The 20032-nt window shown below is 39.3% G+C and overlaps 1 protein-coding gene across 2 annotated transcripts in view; it reads right to left on the bottom strand.

Moving 5' to 3' along the window:
• Window positions 1–20032, bottom strand: part of CPA6 (carboxypeptidase A6) — an 88235-nt gene that overhangs the window by 15633 nt on the left and 52570 nt on the right. For both annotated transcript variants that reach the window (XM_032127091.1, XM_032127085.1), the window contains exons 4-8: window positions 17154–17268; window positions 16115–16216; window positions 15182–15286; window positions 1352–1462; window positions 1019–1109 (exon numbers count right to left, since the gene is read on the bottom strand). In XM_032127091.1, coding sequence (XP_031982982.1) covers window positions 1019–1109; window positions 1352–1462; window positions 15182–15286; window positions 16115–16216; window positions 17154–17268 — 524 coding nt within the window. The remainder of the gene's footprint in view (window positions 1–1018; window positions 1110–1351; window positions 1463–15181; window positions 15287–16114; window positions 16217–17153; window positions 17269–20032) is intronic.

Raw genomic sequence — 20032 nt, forward strand, 5'->3', positions numbered from 1 at the left:
TCTACTTAAAGAATCCAGCTGTTGCAAGCCAGACTGTACAGTGCTCACTCCTACTACACACAGAGTATTGTGGAAACATCTAGAGTCTTCCAGTGGAAGAGGAATGGGCTGAAGGCAGGGCCCTTGCACTATGCAAACACAATTTCTTGTCTTTAGAAGCTTGTAATATAAGGAAGGTTGACTAATGCTGGATGAGAAAACAGCTGCACAGAGAGCTGAAGGAAGTTTCTTGAGGTGGAAGAGCAGGTCAGCAGGTATATATGGCTGTATTTCAGTGTTCTTACTTTCTTACACCAGAACTTTTAGGGGCTGCTTACCCCTCTGTGAGTTGCACTATTTTTTGGTAAGATTTAATAAATACCATTTGTTCTTTGGTGGACCCATTCCAAATCTTCTGGTTGTTATTTCATTGCTGCTGCTTTCTCTATGCAAAATTGAGTCCAATTTTTATGAAGTACTTACAGAAGTGCTGGGAGTTTAAAATTGTATCTCCATGCATTTAGAAGCACCTTCTTTCTTTATTAAATCACTAATAATAATGGCCTTAAGGACACTGAGGCCAACAAAGTAAGTTTGACATTTACAAAACTAAAATAATTTCAGAGAAATGGCGAATTGAATAAAATTAAGCTTGAAATATTTCCTAGAGCTGCAGTTAGGTAAATCTTGAAAAGTCATGGTTCATTCTTAATGCTATGCTTCAAATTATTTATATGATTGCCAAAATACAGAATAGCTGTATGTGTGATTTTTTAAATTTTGCCACATTTGCCATGACAACTTTTTACTTATGAGAAGGTCTGTTTTTCTGAAGTTGGGGACTTTTATTTTTTTAGAAGTTAGTAGGAAGATTTGAGCCTTGGCTTATGGCTTTATGGGAAAAAAATCTTCAACTTTAACTACAGAAAAGAGAACACTTCACAACAGATGTGACCTAACCTACTTGGATAATTACCTCTGTTGGATAATTAAATACAGGGTAGTCTAAACTGGGGGACCAAAGTATCTCCATACTTACCACACCATTTCACTTTCCAGTTGCGATTAGCATCAACACCATAACAGTGAAACCTCACGTTCTTTGATCTTGTTTTTCTCCAAAATCGATCCTAGCATAAGTTACAAAACATGTAAATCGCAATATTACTCTATTTTGGCAAAAATCTGCTTGTACACATAACAAATCAACCCTGGTAAACATATTCAGTATTCTAAGTGGAGTAATTTACTTCCATTTTGCAAGGCACAAAGTGATGGACTGGATTTATACAGTCACCTTTGAATAATGTAACAACCATTCTATCTTTCCTGTCTGAATAATTTTTTGAGTAATACTACTGACATTACTTACATTTGTCCAGCTGAAATAGTATCCATCCACATTAAATACAGGCATGATATAGAAATACAGATGAGTTAGCATCTTTCTCATGTCAGGATCAGTCTGGTATGTCTGAAGAGCCTAAAGTAGAAAAGGCAAAGAAAATAGTTTCCATTAAAAAAATATTTTCCCAATTAAGTATTGTGATGGACTAAGTCACAAGGCATTTGGCAGTACAGAGGTCTGTTCTCATGGCAGCACAGACATTCTTCTAGCTGGGCCTGAAAGGCTGACATCTTCCTGCAAATGTGATTCAGACAGCATGTGAACATGTGAAAAAGGTGTTCTAAAGGCCCTATTCTCTCTGCTTCTCAGTGGCTTTCAACATTCAAGAAAATACAACTCATATTACAGAGAAGCAAATGCATACAAAGTTTTTCTTGAAGTAAGAGCTGAAAGTCAGTGGAATAGTTTGTTAGTTGAGTAAATGAGTTTAGCTCCTGTAAGACAATGGAGTCCTGTTGTTTCCACCAGGTGATTTGATAAGGTCTTGAAGTATTTAAGGCTCACATTAACAACACAGCTTTTGTTGTATTCAAAGTAGTTTACCATATGCACAATTTTCAATACAGGCAGTTTATTCCTTTATCATTTAGACTCCTCTCTATTTTTGGAGGACCTCTAGTATAAAGGTTAGTAGAGGAAGTCTAGGTAGGGAAAGTTTTTGGGTTTTATCCAGTCTGCATCTTAGAAAAATGCAGCAAAACCAGAGGCTCCTCAGTGGTTCTATTTGCTAGTGCCAGAGATGCTCCTTTACCAGCTCCAGGAAGCTTATACTCCACATGCTCTTGCAAATACTGTCCCTTGTCATAGCTAGGCATCAATTTTGCATCCTTCAAAGTGTAAGTCTTGATTCTGTAAGGTGAGGAATCCAGTGCTTCATGTGGCAGGTGGAAAGCATATCACACTGATGCTGGGTTCAGGGGGATGCCTGAGCCTGGCTCCTCTCCTGCTGCTACTGTGATTACAGGCTTCTGCTCTGCAGTGTTTCTGGCCCTTCAGATCTGAAGAGTAGCATGTGTTTGGGGAGCAAAGAGAAACATTTACTCTGAAATAAACTAAGTTAAATGCTTTTCAATTGACAAATGCTTGGGAGCAGTGTGAAGTACAGGAATTCAATACTTCTGGGCTCCTAACTATGCAGCTGTTTGAATTACTAAAGCTGCTATGGGAGCTGATGGATGCTTTGTATGGAATACCTATAAGAAATAACCATACATCTGGACATGTCTGGGGCTGAAATGTACTCATGGAGGACTATGACTTTTTTTTTCTTTACGGAGGGGATTAGTGAGACTTCTAAATACTTCTTCTATATGGTTCATTATTCGTCTCTCTGTTGTGCAGTGCTTTATCCTTACCCAGCTTCATCTCACCCTCCCAGAAGTGCTGTGCACATGCAAGTCCTTCAGCCTCACTATCAGATCCAAAGCAGCACTTCATCCCCGTGAAAAGCCAAGTCACCTGGTGCTACTCCACACCGAGCTCTTCTGTTTCAGCCAGGCAAGAGGAGAGGAAAGTGAGAAATAGAAGGCAAATGGGCAAAGCACAGAATGAAATGAGACTTAGGCAGCAGCTGGGACAGGGTGGTGTGGAGCACAGCACGCAGGGATGAGATCTTGAAAGAGGCATTCATAGGGGAGAAGGAAATGACAGTTGAGCTTTTGAGGGGAAGCTTGATGGACTGCCCTGGAGAAAGTCCCTGGCCAGTGAGGAGGTGATGGGTTCCCTGGCCCATGTACCAGAAAATCCCCCAAAATTCTTAGCTGGTATTGCATTTAAATTTTATTTACTTGTATTAAAAAACCGTATCAAGTCTTCAAATAGATTTGGATAAAAATATTGGTGTTCAGGGACCTGGGAAAAAAAAAATTGTCAAAACATTGATTTGTCAAATCAATGGTTACTCAAAAACAATGACCATGAAAATAAGGACTCTGTGTCATTGCTATTTCACATGCAGAGAACACATATTGTAGTAAACAGGGCTACTATGTGCATTAGGCTGGCCCTGTACTTAAATCTGCACAGGATTAAGAGCCTGTATGGTAAGTATGGATGTTAAATTGGTAAAACTGTTCTTACAGTTGGAAACAGAACCAACCCATGCTCCAAAGTGTGAGTCAAGGAAAATGAACATTTTCATCATGCTTATTTCAGGGAAAAGTAGTTTGGCTGGGGAGGAAATAAGGCACCACACACCACTTTCTTGATTTTTTTTACTGCTTTTCTCTTTATAGACAGTATTAGCAAATTAAGCTCAGGTTGTGTCCCCATGGTGGGTATTTACATACCAGTGATGATGAGATTGGCATATGTGCTTGTACCTGTATTTTGTATGCCATCCTTTTGCTGTCAGTTACATCTGTGATTATGCATTTTGTTACACTGGGCTATATATTATGTTTTAAACTGCAATGCTGTAAGACTAAACTCTTTAAAACACTTTTAAAATCATCTCCTAAAAATAACTACAGATAATTAATTAATTAAAGGTAATACACTGCTTAAAATTGCATGAATGAACTTTGCATATTTTTCAGTACCTTTCCAAATTTGCAAAAAGTGGCATAATGAAAATATTTGAATTAAGACTGTTTAATATACAATATGTTTTAAATCCTGTGAAAAATATATTTTCCTTGCTAGGTAAAAGGACCACCATTAAAAAAACCTAAACAAAATATAGGCAGCAAAATGCTGAGGTTTTATAGTGACTAAGTTATTTTAATGCCTGTTATCGTTGACAAAATACTAGAAGAGACTTTAGAAAGCATTATAGTCCCCAGTAATAATCCTCAAAATTGAAAGTCTTAACATTGGTTTAGAGCCAAACATGTCATTCAATTCTGTTCTTTAAAGAATATATGGGGTTTTAAATAACTTGGTTACCCTTTTAAAGTAGTATTTAATTAAAAACATAGTGGATCTAGAGTGGCTTTCTTCTTGGAAAGCAAGTAGGTAGTGTAAGTAAGATCATACTCACTCTTTCTGCTGAAAATACTTTGTCTTTTGTCCTGCTTTTATCTGGCAATTTTATTTGATGTGTGTAATCAGGCAACGCAGACTGTATAATCTTTGGCAATGAGCCTTACAGTTGCCAAGGTACGTCCTTCCTGGAGCAAAGCCCACAACTTGCCTTCTGCGACGTGACTCTCGAGTCCTCCCAACAATGGTTGTGTGAACCACCTCCCCCACCCACGCCAGCAGTGCTGAAACATTTTCCCTCTGCTGTGACATGAGCAAGGCAAATATAAAGCATTAGTGAATTAACTGCATTGTAGTTTGCAGAGAGCTCTCAGAATATGGGTTGATTCTGCTTCCCCATCATGCAATCAATAGCAGCTTTGCTGCTGAATGTGCAGAGAACCAGACCAGCCCAATAAATGCTGAATTGTGTTATTAGTGAGTGAACAGATGATAGAGGAACGCTGCCAACACCGTGCAAGCAATCTGCCTGGGGGATGGGGAGAGGACCAGTGATTAATAGGAGGGGGCTTGATCATCTGGATCAGCTGAGTGATGGTCGTTGATAGAGCTATACTGGCTTAGGGTGGCTGAGGATCTGGTCCATAGGAAATTTAATTTAGGGGACGAAGTAAACAAAAGAGCTATATTGTAAACTGCCAAGGCAATAAAAGGCAAGAGTGTAAAATGGATTTAGGATTTTTATAAAATCAGGGGATTGACTGAGAAGGACACAGCGAGGAGACAGGGTTGGGAGAAATTCTGAAATCCCAGTTGAGCTTAATAAGGATTTGCTATCTCACAATTAATTATTATTAAATTTAAGGTAACAATCAGCTTTTGCTATTTCTGATTTTGAATTAAACAATCATACTGAATTAAACAGTTACTATTTTAGCACAAGGAATAGACTACATTTACTGTTCTGCCAGAAATCGCAAAAAACCTGCTTCTGGCAAAACAGGATTAACTCTTCTGTGCCATTATTAAGATATCAGTTAAAACATCCTTTTTGACAGTAACACACAATATTTTACTTTTATCTGTACATGTTACACTTTAGCACTATGATCTGCCATTCAGGCCTTCATTGCCCCTTTATCAGTTTGGCAAGCTAGTAATTAGCTTTGTCTCTACTCTTGGAAGCAATACAGCTTTTTATCTTTGTTTTCCCTTTTACTGCTAGTGTCCTGCTTTGGCATTCAAATCACAAGCAGAGTGGTAAACCCATTATTAAGGCTAAGATACAACTGAGTATTTAAAAACAAATGGCTTAAAACAAAGGGTCAAATTTTCAAGGCTGAAGCTTGAACTGTGTCTGATTTATCTTTTTTGTTTAATTCCAAGCAAAACCTTCCTTCCTCTTTGAAGGCATTTACTGCAGGAGAAACCCAGAAACAACTAGAAAGAGGACTGTGCTGCAACTATTCTTCAACACCCACAGAAAGAGTCTGACAAGAAGAATCTGCAGAATCCCAAAGACTTGACTATGGAGCTCCTTAAGGATGCAAATGGAGAAGATGCTGAGGAGAGAAGAGGCAGAGGGACGATGGTGTGATGGACATGTTAGGGAAGCAAACAGCCATTCCAGGAATCTTGGGTAAGGCTGGGACCACTCAAGCAAAGGCAGGATCTTGTGGGAAAGAAGATACATAATTACACAGATCTTAGTAGAAATTGGAGACATAGCTTCTTGGTTCCACTCAGAGAGTAGTACAAAAAGAAAAAAGAAAAACCTCTTAGATGCCAAAAAAGTCAGGGACTGCCTATCCAGGAAAAGAAAGGCCTGAGTTATTCTGAAGCACTGTGAACGCTTTGAAAGGAGTAAGATTTGTTTACTAGTAATTGTATGAAATTAGTGCCCACCAACTTGGTGGAGACCCACCAAGGTATAGGCCTCTGAAAAACGTAATTATTGAATTTTACATCCTAATTGTGTTGGTCCATGGTAGTACATATTGAGGGAAACTCAATAGAACTCACTTGAATACAAGGCTTAATTAAATTTTTGAGACACGATTAAATACTTAAGATACAAATAATTGCTTGTAATTCCAGTTCTGGAACAACTAAATTGTCCAACATATGGAATTTTCTTTCACAGTCCTGTCTCATGCTCAGTAGTGTTTTTGTATATCAGCAGTTTTACTGAGGCCCTAATTACTCAGTGCCATCATACTGGAGTGGACTGCTAAAATACAGAGCAGACTTCCTCCCTTAGGGCAAGTAATGTGTTGGAACAACAATGTGAATTCTTTTCATGCCTTGAAGAAGAACATACCTAACATCTTAAAAGCCTTCAGGGGGTAGAATCTGAATGTCCTAGTGATGAATACCTAAATAGGAATATACAGGAGCAAGTGTCATTGAAGAATTCCTATTACAGGCACAACACAGCTGCAGTGTTACTTTTCTTTTATCAAGATCTACTCACATTATGAAAAATTAATAGCTGCAAGCAAAATGAAAGCACTTTTTACCTTCTTAAGGTCATGGGTAGGCAAGAAGATGCAGCTGAGTAGTGCACACAAAAATCAGTGCAGTACTTCCTTTTGGAAAACTGAAAGCAATTTTAACTGGTTTTTAAAATTTTATTTGCTATTGTGAAGGTGTAAAAGCAAGGGAAGGAACCTTCCCTAAATTGTCTTACTGTTGAATAAAACCTGTGAAATTCCACCGCGGATTAAAAGAGAGGGAGATACCTCACAGTATAAAAATGGTTTGCCACAGCTGCCTTTAGAACAATGCATCACATGCCTCGTTGTGGTGATACCGTGGTACTGCACTCTATCTTTCTGGCATTGGCTTAGATTTTATCTTTTTTTTTTTTTTTTTTTTTTAAAGCACCACAACTGGGGCCCTAGATCAGGAAACTCTTGTTGATAGTGTTCACTGCTACTTTGTTTTCCTTCCCCTCAGAAGTGGTGCACATTTTCAGTAGCAAGCATGTGCTAGAGAAATGCAGATACTCAGAGAGAAGTGGTATGTAGGATGGCTGCCAAAAAAAGGGAGCACATTCAGAACTGAAACAGCTGTGGAATGGAAGGGAGACATTGAGTAGAAGCAAAAACTACTACACATAGGTGTGAATACTGCACATGAACTTCAAACGGCAGGAACAGCATTTGCAGGATGGAAAAAAAATCATGAGGATAAAACAAATTCTGCATTGGTACCAGTGCCTCTTGCTGCTGAAAGGCTGATAAATGAAGTGCTAAGTGAAGAGGCTGGAAGAGGTGATGTCTCTGATGGAGAAAAAACAAATAATGTTTCAGGCAGAAGCTTCTGACAGAGAAGAATGAATTAGCTAAAGACAAGTAAGGCTGAGTGTTTCAAATATAGATACTGCAGGATGAAACAGATGGATTTTTCCCTCCAGATAATGAATATACAGGGAGCACTCAGAGAAGTCCATTTTTTTTTTTCTGAAGTTAGGCAGCTAAAAAGACAGCTGGGGAGACTAGATTCCGGTAAACAATAAAAATTAAGCTCCAAGGATTGTACAGTGTTTGCTGAAAGAGCTGCAGACATTTGTGGAGAGATTGTAGCCAGATGACTGGTTCTTCAAGGTGAAAAAAGCCCAGTTTTTGTGGTGACATCACCACTGACAGCTGTGAAGGAGGCTGCAGGGGGGTAAGACACAGCCCTGGGAGGCATCTGACTCTCCTAAACCAAGGGTAAACTAAAAATGGATCAACTGCAGGAAAACCCAGATAGGAAGATTTCATAGAGTAAGAAGATGCAATGATTTAAAGAGCAACAAAAATTTCATGTCAAGCCAACATCAGCGAAAGAGCTTTAGCTGAAGGGAACAGACTTTGTCAAGAAAGAACACTCAGCTAAAAGGGTGAAAGGAAAAACCTACAGCTAAAATATTTGTTTTGGCCTTGCATGCCTCTCATTCACTTTGGAATATTTCAAGTTATTTCAAAAGATCTTCAGATTTTTGAGGACCATCAAAGATACTTTAGGAACTGTGGCATACTTGTACCTAGGAAAGGACTGGCATAAATGTCTGATTTATATGGAAAGGCAGTCAGGTTCTTGCTTTCTTTCCTCTATGGTCCAAAACTTCCACTTGGAGAACTCCAAAAAATGGAGATGGAAAGCCTATCACAGCAGGTGGAACACATTGTCTCAAAGAATAACTAAATATAGGTGTAACGAATATCCTTTGAGTTAATCTTTGTCTGAAACCCTGGGCTGTGGGAACACAGCATTTCAGCTGTACCTGTTCAAAAGACTTTAGTGGGTTGACAAGTGAGAGATCAAATGTATAATCTCTAAGAAACATTATTGTGCTGCTTCACATAACTATCTTACACACCCCCAAGATCAGACTATTTCTGAAGTGGGTGAAAAAACTGGTATCTGAATTTGATAATTAGCCACTATTTCAAGACTCTGGTAGTTATGGAAAACACAGGAAAGAAATTTTCTAAATCCTAAAGGATTACTGGTTTTGATGGAGCTCAGTAAGACCCAGCAATGATACAGAATGTGAAGCTGTTTCCCTGGCAGTGTGGGCTTCAGCACTGGAATGAACGACCGAGTGCTGCTCTGACTATCGATGCAGGATTTTGCAGATGGTTTGTCCATCAGGACACGGACTGTGAATTTTGTACAATGAGAATAAGTGCTACACTGGCTTTCAGCAGATCTTAAAGTAAGAATACTTACAGCTTCACTGCCCTCTGCCCACATGGCCTGAACAGAGCAGAAAAGAGCCAACCCTTTTTAACATTGTCTGGGTCTCCTGCTTGGCCCTGCATCTGAGTGCGCTGTTGTCCTGACTGAGCTCTGTGTATATACTGTTCCTTTAGCTGGCTGCACTCAAGCACTTCATAAACATTCTTAAGGAAAAATCTGAGGTCTTGAATGCTGCAAAATTCCTGGTAAAGACTGCTCTCTGGGGCCTAGTCCACAATCCTAATGGCTGGCTAATTGGCAGTATGCATCCCATATGCATCCCACGAGGTGACTCATAAATCAGTCTCAAGCTGAGAATAGTGGGGGCAGATGTTGCCACTTTGCTTCTTGGACAGTCTGTCTGTCTCTCTTGGCTCATTATTATGGAATGAAAAGACAGGATTCTAGCCTGGTTTTGGAATAAATCAATACCAATGTCAGCATGAAAAAAACCCCCAACAAACAACGAAATACCTCTGAGAACTGCCCTCAGCCTTTAATTTCTTTTTTCTGGGGCTATATGTTTGCTCCCTGGGAGCATGATGAAGTCCAAACACATAGTCCTGAATAATTTGGGAACTCAAATAATTGAGATCACTGTTGAGGATGGGAGAAGAAGGTGGTGGAGGTTACTTCATTTCCAAAGTGTGAGGCTATTTTCACCTTCATTTGAGGCCCTGATGAGGTCACTCCTTTAGGGAGATGCATTTGATCTCAATGGACATTTCCCTTACAGTTGACATTGGACTCTTAGGATATTTTGTCAAGAAGAACAATCAGTACATGCTTCTTGAGGATTTTTAATTACATTCTTGAATTTCTGATCTTGAAATACAAATTCCTGCACCAGAAATAAAGAATAACACATATCAAAGTCACATCTCAACTATGCTGTTTTCTGAAAATACTGCGTGAAAGACATGTCAAGGTTATACATCACTGAAATGGATCAAATGGCAGCATTTATTAGAGGGAAGAAAGTCAAACCAGATGTAATGGGAATCCTCATCTGCTTTCACTAAAACTGAAACAGAATCTAGTTTTGATGTTAATTTGATTAGCAGCCTGTGAACCATATTTAAGATTTTTTAAGAAATGGTAAAATCCTAAATTTGAGGTCTGGATAATTTGATACCTGAATTCTGCTTCTCCGCTCTCAATGAGTAGGAGTTAAATGTTCTTACTTACCATATGTACATATATAATTGTATTTTTGCAAAATGGCTATAGGTATTGCATCTTTGTGTCTGTAAGGACTATTTAATTTTGGATAAATACATGATATATCTGAATTTTGTTTCTAAAGTCTACTGCTTCCTACAAAGTAATTATACATAATAGAGTATCTTTCAGTTTGTAATATTTACTAACACATAATAATGTATTAGATCTCATGTAGCCTCTTTAAATTTCTAGGCTAACAAACCTTTTTTCTTTTTCATTTTTTCTTTCTAAATCTCTTGCTGTGGACACAAGTTCTGGGTTCATTTATCTTTGCAGGTTGCCTTCAAATAAGCCCACATGTAATCAGTTCTGTTTCCTTTTACAGCTTGTCTTGCTTCCCTGCTCCACCACAGGTCTCATAATATTTCCACTATCAAAGTCCTTTTTCCATCCCTTTCCAGCTGAGTAAGGCTGGAATTGGGTGGGACTCCACTGTAACCTGACTGCTATTTCACTACAGTACAGGTGCAGACACTTCTCTGTGGCTCATTAGCTGGTACCTAAAGCTCTGGTGCTCTGTATGCAAGGTGACCCCTTTCTTGACTTGAAATTCAGTGACCATGAGGTGGGGATTGTCAGAGGCCACCAGTACAGCTAATCCTGACAGAACATCTGATTATCTTTAGGCGAGAGACTGCAGACATTCTGGGCGCCTTCCACAGAAACAGTGACGTTGTTATTAACATCAGATCTATGGAACACAGAGCCAAGGCTAGAGCTCATTCTGGAGTAGATTATAAGGAAAAAAAAAACAAACCAACACACAGAAAACCAAAAAAACCCCACAATTCCTCAAAACATAGTCTTTGCTCTCCTTTTGTTTGTTCCAAAATGAGAGTAGGCTGCTTTTGTACTTTGAGTTATATCATCACATAATATCCTGTGCATTTTCTTTCTGCTTTTAAATCTTTAACTTCTGTATCTTTTTTTTTTTCTCTAGCTATTATTTTCCTTTCCTCTAATTATTGTAATTGCCCAAATATAGAACAAGCCTGCACAGCAGGCAGCCTCTTGCCTTCCCATGCTCCAGCCTTACATCCTCACTTCCCAAGTCTGATCTGCTTTAGTCTGTTTTGCATTTCTAAATAGGTGGGAGCCAGGTCCAGTTTAGCTGAACAATTCCAGACTCTGTAGAAAGTGGGGAGCTGCTGCCATACCCTGGCAAACTGCATGAGCAGCTGCTCGGTGGCACCTCCACCCTTCGGAGGGGGTGTCCCACTGCTTGCAGCAAATCCACTGTCACTCAGAAGCTGCCACTTCCAGAGGTGCAAGCAAGATACTGAGAGTTCCCAAACTGGGTAGGAGTATCTGGTAAAGTTTGCAGCACCCAGTCTTGAGCTTGAATGTTAAGTGACATTCATGCATAGAGGGTTTTCTTCCTAAGCTAAATTGCTTGAAAAGCCTTCTTGTACACAGGAACATGAATCTAGTTCATTAAAAATAAGTGTCAGAAATCACAGGGTGAAGTGAAAGCTTGGTAAAACATTTCAGGCTGCCTGCATGGTAAAGGAATGCATGTATGCTGTTCCTGGTAGAAAAGAAGCCAACACCATGTAAATCCAGCATTTCTTTTTGCTTGCCTTAAATCGATGGACTTGTGGTGCTATTCCTGAGAGTCAGCAAACATGCCAGGAAAGATCTGTTTCCAAGCTGACAGCCCTTTCTCAGAACTGCCCGTAAGTGCCAGGGAGGATGGAAAACTGGGCTGCCAGGCTGCAGAGGTGCTTAAGGGAGGAGTTTGCCAGCAAAAGAGAATTGCAGAGTTTGAAGCACAGAAAGACCTTCAGTTTTCCTAGAGTTCTTACTAAAATTTTCTAATTCATACAATGAGAAAAGTAATATCCTAAACCAAGCAGTCTAATCATCTTGTCTCTCCTCCTTTGCCAGTCATTTTTAATATGATGATGGAGACTATGAGCATAATGTTTTCTCTTCCTGATGGTTTTTGCTTTAATGCTGGATTGAAATACTGCTCTAAGAAGGGATGGGCAGACAAGGGTGGTACATTCTTGTAGTATGAAGGAACTCCGCGGAGACTACTTTTAATCTAGGAAAACTTTTTTACATAATTAGAGAAGCAGCCTTACAAGCTACTCTCTGAAAATCTCATATAACAACCAGGAGGTTTTTGTATACACACCCACAGCCTATATTCTGCTATAAGGTCTACAGAGAAACCTTGTGATTTTTACCCTACTGCCACATTCTACTGCTTTATGGGAAAACCTTGGTAAGGAAGAGGTACTTAAGCAACAGGCTTCCCACAAGTGCCTTTCTGTCCCAGCTTCTTTCCTTACTGCACATGTTCTGTAGGAAAGCTACTCAGAAATTGCAAGTTAGTTCATCTTTACATTAACAGGAGTCTTAATGAGAAGACACACCATCATTGCACGCTGAACTTTGGAGATTGGCTCCTGGATCTCATTTAGCCTATCCATGGTCATGGGCGCATCCAAACTGTAGTGGCCTCATTATTTCTATACTTCCCCTGTTCAACTTCACTGTTGTGATGCTCGAGGGAAGGCCACACATGATTACCTGATCATCTCAGCATTAGGGTCTTGGTGATGCAGAAGTTTACTCTCACAAAATCAGAGGAGGTATTAATACATTGTAGAATTACACAGTGATGGGTGGGAAGACAGGTGAGAAAATCGTGTGTTTATAGGAAGAAGCTTGTAAAAGCATATTGCAACCCTTATTTTTGTGCAAAAAACAGTATGCAAAATACTCAAAGCACCTCTGTGGGGGTATTTTAAAGCCGCTTTTGACTTCTGCCAATTACGTTGCAAGGTAGTCTGCATTGTGCAGCTAATGTCTCATCTTGAACAAAAGTTTGTTGGCTAAGGGGAGATGGCAAAATCCTATAAACATATAATGCATCTGTAATGTATCCCAAATTAGAAGAGTTTAAGTGCTGATACTTATAAAAAGCCAAAACCAAACCAGAACCAGACAATTTGGAAGCAAAATTCCAATTCCACTTGATTTCACCTCTCATTTGAAAACTGCAAATGGATAAATATGAAGACTAAATACTAGACCTCAAAAATAAAGGGAGAATAAACCAAATAAGATAGAATCAAAGAAACATAGGATTCACTTGTTCTTCAGATAGTATGAAATCCGTCGTTTCAGATGAAATCCATGCATGAAGAAGAACAGCCAGCAGATCAATCACTGGCTCTGAGACTGGTGTCACTGGAAGAATTTTGTGGGTTTGATTATGGGTTGGGTTACACAACAGCAGGCTTCCCAGTGAGATAGGCTATACATGTCTCAAAGGGGGAAAAGGATCTTTGATCACAAGTTAAGAGGTTGCATTGGAAGAGCTTTAAACTGGATTTGAAGGCAGAAGAGGATAAAACCAGGCTCGATAGAGATGAGCTTGGGGGCACCACACCGATGTTTGAGGGATGTTGTTCTAGATAGGTCCTTCAGTCTGCCATCCCAGCGGAGGCTGGGGATGAAGATCCAGGAGGCAGCAAAGACAGAAGGGTTATTGATGTGTCAGAAACCACAGAAGTGCCAAAGAACAGTCATGTAGGAATTAGGGCTTCTTCCCTGTGGAAGGCAGCAGGATCAATAGCCCAGATGAAGTACATCTACACCAATACACACAGGATGGGCAACCAACAGGAGCTGGAAGCCACTGAACAGCAGAAAAACTATGATAATTGCCATCATGGGAAAATGGCAGATGAATTCTTGACAGATTTAGACCAACTGTTCAGAAAGGCCAAGTGCCAGATCCTGCACTTGAATTACAGAGACCCCAGGCAGTGCTACAGGCTGAGAGAAGAATGGTTGGAAAGAAGCCCGTTGGAAAAGGACCTGGGGGTGCTGGTCAACAGCTGGTTGAACATGAGCTCGTGTGTGCCCAGGTGACCAAGAAGGCCAATGGCATCCTGGCCTGTATCAGCAATAGTGTGGTCAGCAGGACCAGGGCAGTGATTGCCCCCCTGTGCTCAGCACTGGTGAGGCCTCACCTTGAATCCTGTGTTCAGTTTTGGGCCCTCACTGCAAGAGTGACATTGAGGTGCTGGAGTGAGTCCAGAGAAGGCCAATGAAGCTGGTGAAGGTCTGGAGCACAAATGTGATGAGGAGCAGCTGAGGGATCTGAGGGTCTTTAGAGAAAAGGAAGCTCAGGAGGACCCTTACTGCTCTCTACAACTACCGGAGAGGAGGCTGTAGCTAGGTGGGAGTCAGCCTCTTCTCTCAAGTAACAAGTGATATGACAAGAGGAAATGGCCTCAAGTTGAGTCAGGGGAGGCTTAGATTGGATACTGGGAAAAATTTCTTCACTGACAGGGTTGTCAAACATTGGAGAAGGCTGCCCAGTTAAATGCTTGTCACCATCCCTGGAGGTATCTAAAAGATGTGTAGATGTGGTACTTGGGGTGATAACTCAGTGGTGGACTTGGCAGTGTTAGGTTAACTGCTGGACTTGATGATCTTTAAGGTCTTTTCAAACCCAAACAATTCTGTGATTCTATTGCATTATTCTGTGACTTTAGCTTCCTATTCCTATGGAATGACACAAAAGAGAAATGTCTCTTTTAAACTAAGTCCTTAAAGCAAAGATGCTGCTGAACTGATCTGAAGCAGTACACACTGGCACTGATTTACCTGCGCCGTTACCAGAATCACAATCTTCACATTTTTAGGTCTTGGAATAAAATCCTACTTCATACCTCTGCCAGTATGTGTCTGGCATATTTTTTCCTGTGCCTAGCTGTGTCTGGCTGTCATTAACAGCTTTGTTTATTAAGCACTTAAGTATTCCACAAACTATTTTTAAAAAGAGAGGTATAATAGCTAGTTATTTTCCATATTAGTAGTGTGTTAGAACTGCTACAGAAAAAATGCAAAGTTTATTTAACAGAAGGAACTGTATGACTGTAAATTTTGCACACTTACTTCTTTCACAAACCACTGGCAGAAGGCAGGGCCAATCCACTCTCTTGCATGAATCCCACAGTCTATCCAGACAGCTTTCTTGTAGGGCCGTGATCTTTTACCTAACTTGAAGCGTGAATATTCACAAAATACCAATGGATCTCATCACATTAGTGAAAACACAATAATGAGAAAATAATAGAATATGAGAGAGACGAAACCATTTTGAATTTCCTCATATAAAGGAACGCAAATTTATTGTTTTAAAAGGTATGGCCAAGATAATGTTAGGCAGGTGTGCCAAGATAATGAGGCTGACCTATGGAAAAAAACTGTAGGAAAAGTGAGATCTGTCAGTTCCTCTTTTACGAGGAATGAATATCACATGGAGTAGGGTGAGGAACAATGACACTATGTGAATAGCCTCATAAAGAATCAAATTTTCAGAACTTTTCAACAGGAGATGGAAAGAAAATACATTGAAAGATTTTTTGCATCTTACCGACACACTCTAATTTGTGGTCCTAATCATGTGAGTCGAGAGCACACAGCCCTGAAATTTTGTCACTAGCTAAAGAAAAGGCGCATGTGGCACATGCTGAGAAGGGCTCCGGAGTCCTCTGGGGTCCCTCTCCAGCATAACTGCTCTCCTAGTTGTCTATAAAAAAAAAGCTTTGCAATCCCCTTAAATCCAAATCCTGCTAATTGAACTTGTCCTGTTATCTTTCTCCATGCATATTCAAACCAGGTAAATAGGATTTGGCTATTAGTTTTCCAGCTTTCTTTTCCCTTTTTTTCATTAAAGATGACATTCAGAGAGATACTTAGATTTAAGCAACTCATCCTTAGGAAACACTGTTAAGCTGTGTCTCTGGTGTATGTGCTGTAACATAAATAACAGGGTCTGTCCCTGATTCCAGATTTTAGTCTCATTAATGACTGTTTAATCTTTACCTTGAGTACATACAGTGGTCTCCCTTCATAGGATTTTCCAACAGAGAACATGTGAACAAGATCTGAATAAGTTCTATTCAGATAATGCATCCACTCCTCAATCTGCAAATACAGAAATAAAATCATTTTTTCAGTCTTTGCATTTCCTGGGAAGAAACTGCAATATATTTATTTTTCTCAGCTCTCAGTCCTCTCTCTACTTTTTGATTTTCCTGTAGTTTTTATTTTTGTCTTGTTTGTTTGTTTTTGTTTTCACACTTTAAGCATTATTTGGCTCTCATAGCTCTATTGCCAGAGGCTGGATGCAGCCTTCACATGGGTTTTTTTTTCCATTTAATTGTTGGGTATTACTGGAATGCATAAGCTGTCCATTGAAAATAGGGGGACGTGGCTAATCCACCATTGCCACTAAATATTAATGGAATGAAGAAAGAGAGTCCCTGATTCTGCCTGCCAGAACACAATGACAAACAGATTGATATGCATGTCTCAATGCTACCTGCAATATTTGTTTCACAGGCACCAGATCTTCTTGTGGTGCAGCACTCTGCATGCTCAACCCAGTGACTTTGATTTGGTGCAGACTGAAATTGTGTATGTGAGCACAGTAAAATCAACAGAAATTGTTCACCCAGCCATAATCCAGGATAGTATTCCTTATACATGAGTTTGTACCTAGGTGTTTTTAAGTATTTGTACCTCCTGTGCAAATACCTAAGCATTTACTCATATTGCTTAATTAAATGACTTAGTGTGACCAATCACTCACTGAAATCTCTTATTCCACCAGAGTAAAAGACCTACTTTTTAAAATAAAAACTCAGGTGCTCTGAAAGATAGTTACATGTAAAGATGAGCCTTGAATACAAATATTAAATATACTTTTTTTTTTCAAGGAAGTGCCTATTTTTGAAGAAGCAGGACTTAGAACATTTCTGAAGATGAACAGGTAACCAGAACTTGTAGAGAGAATGAAATCTTAGCCTTATTAAATACAACATTGTAGTAGATAAGAGGAACAATATGGATTTTAATGCACCTCTTCCAGGGAGTGGTACACTTCATAGTTATACCCAGAGAGGGACCTTCGATTCCTATGGGACCTCACTCCAGTCTGGTTTTCTATTGCTTGCTGTAGGTCTGATATGAGAATCCTAGGTAAAAAAAGATAGCAGTATTACTGAAAAACTAGTAGAACACACAAGCTAAATCAGAATAACAATCATGTTTAGAGGAAATATAGCAGAATTTAAACCATCCTGACTTTACTTCATCTGTTACATTTTGACAATAGAGTGCTTCAGGCTCACTTGAATATAAGCTGCCAAATAAATACTCCAGCTGCTTTGAAATGTAACAGTGCCTTCAAAAACACAATAAGCTAGTTAAGTGACTAAAACAGAATGATGTAAATAATGTAGCCAATGTGAAGAAGCACCCACTTTAATTTTTTAAGGAGCAACATTTGCTGTCTTCTTTTATAATCCAGGTATACAATGTGATCATGGATCTTTGAAAACTGATTTCAAACCATTTGGAAAATCTTTTTAAGCTTAGAAAAACATGGACATACTTTCTCTTGGGAGTGGAATGCAATGTTACATATAGCTACAAGTTGTAGAGGCAAAACAAAAAATTAAGAACTTGGCAGCATTATAGTTCTGTCTGAAACACGTAAAAACAGGAAACAAAAAAATCTGAAGTGTGCTTTGTTGTTTACCTTATCTACTCTGCTGTAGTTGTTTGCCAGTTTTGTTAAAATAACTCAGGAAAAATATGAAAAATATGAAGTGAAAATTAAATATACTTGCATAAAAAGTGAGAGGTTCTTTGCATTAAGAGCAAAATGCAGAGAGGGCTATGTAAGCTAAAAACTTTCCTGTTTTATGGCAAAAAAAAAAAGAATATTAAATTATAATACAGAAAACATCTGAAAATAACTATAATAAGGAAGTTGAGGCATCCATCCATCCCATCAGACAGTAGCAGGAGCAGGGAATATTGTCATGGATATCTGTAACAACATTACTGTAAAACCGAGAGTCATCCTTGTAATGCTCCCTTCTCCTAAAGCATGGCAATGTGTAATCACCACGCCACTAATTCACCATTCCCAGAAAATGACAGTCACATTCAACCTTCGAAATTTTTATAGGCATTAGCTGCTGTGGTTGGAAAAAGATGGAAAGAAATGGCATTTACTCTCCTCATAACTCAGCTGTGCAGCAGATGCCTCAAAGGTAATAGGCCTCTCTACATACAGAATCAAAGTAAAGGTTATTCTCATCCTCCAAAGCATTAGTGAAGTAGTTGTATAATTAGGAATTACATTGTTCTACATCAGCAACATTCATTAAGCAAACTAAAGGATTATAGTCTTGACTTGCAAGGTGTTGTATGTACTGTAAGAGCAGTACTGTAAAGCTGATCAAAGGAGTGATTTTATTCAAGTCATTAGGGCATCTAATATTTAAAAAAAATACTGGACTGCTTTGCAGAATTCTGATTTGTATAAGCACCTATCAGGATCAAGCTCATTCTGTTAACTTACGCATCTGTACTCTAAATGGGATTTGATAATCTTTCTTTATTCTTAAATGACTGTCTACTGTGTGTGCTTATAACACAAAGGCTCTTAAGTCCCTTAGGTCTGAGTGCAACGTAAGTGGCTTCTTTGCCAGAAAACTTACAACCAAGGCAACTGGGTGCAGAGAGTTTATCTGATGCCTGGCTTGTTTCCATGGCCATCTTGTCATGAAGTCAAATCCTAAGAGAAATAAGCCTGTTTTAAAGGCAAGTGCTGGTCATTATTAGGGATGCTTAAATGCTTCCTGCCTTCGTAAATATGTCATAATTTAGGTAAGCATCACTGTATTGAGCTGAAATTTTACCTGGCGTTTGCCTCAGATTTTCCAGTTCCAAAAGAGATGTAGAAATTTAACTCCATTGCAGTGTGTGGAAAAAAATAATTTTAAAAATTGTGAAAAACAGTAATCTGAAAAGGAGTTGTACAAAATCCTGGCTTGTGGAGCTGCACTTCAGCTCAGGGCTGTGGTCCCCACCCTGTGGGCATGACTGTGCTTGGCCAGCCTGCTCCTGCTTCTCCCTGATTATGGATGTTGTTGCTCTCATGGTGAATCCTCCTAGGTCTTGTGGAGTTACAGATCTCAGGAGGCTTGTCAGGACAAGCACATGATTGTCGAGGCTTTGCAGGGTTTTGCTTCTGATGGCTGGGACCATCCAAAATGCGCAGCAGGGAGATGAAGAGGGAGAGCAAAGGACAAGTATGGACCTGGTAAAATGCTGCCCAATTTCCTTCTAAGTGCACACAACTTCTGTGCCAAAAGTCAGATTTTCCCTGTGGAAGATTAATGCACTGTTATCCTAGCATGTTTTTTGGGGTAAACTGCAGAGACCCTTTGCTCTGGCAGTTCTTGCCCTGGCACATGGCTCTGCAACCCAAGCAGAGGTCTTCAAGTACAGAGAGTGTTTATAACAGATATCATTAAAGGTGATTACTGTGAGCAGGAACAGCAGTAGACATGAATACAACTGCTGGGTCACAGTAATTAGGGAACATTTTTTTATAAGCACAGGAAAACAATTACAGAAATCCCCATCTCAGTTTTAAACATAAACAAAGCCAAAGCAGTGCTGAACCCACATGAAAGTCACTCTGAACTGCAGCTATGGAGCTTGTGTACTTAATTGCCTTATATTTGTTTCTGTATTTTTAGAACAACAAATTAAGAAGAGACCATTGTTATAATTAAAATGGGATTGTGATGAGTACTATACATATGTATACATAAATACATCTACAGTATGATTTACACCATTCTGAGATGATGTGCGGAGGAAAAAGTATAAATAACTTCATATAGGTCTTTACTCAGCAAATTTTTGAGAATTCAAATA

Source organism: Corvus moneduloides, chromosome 1, assembly GCF_009650955.1.
Source record: "Corvus moneduloides isolate bCorMon1 chromosome 1, bCorMon1.pri, whole genome shotgun sequence".
In the NCBI taxonomy this organism is placed as follows: Eukaryota; Metazoa; Chordata; class Aves; order Passeriformes; family Corvidae; genus Corvus; species Corvus moneduloides.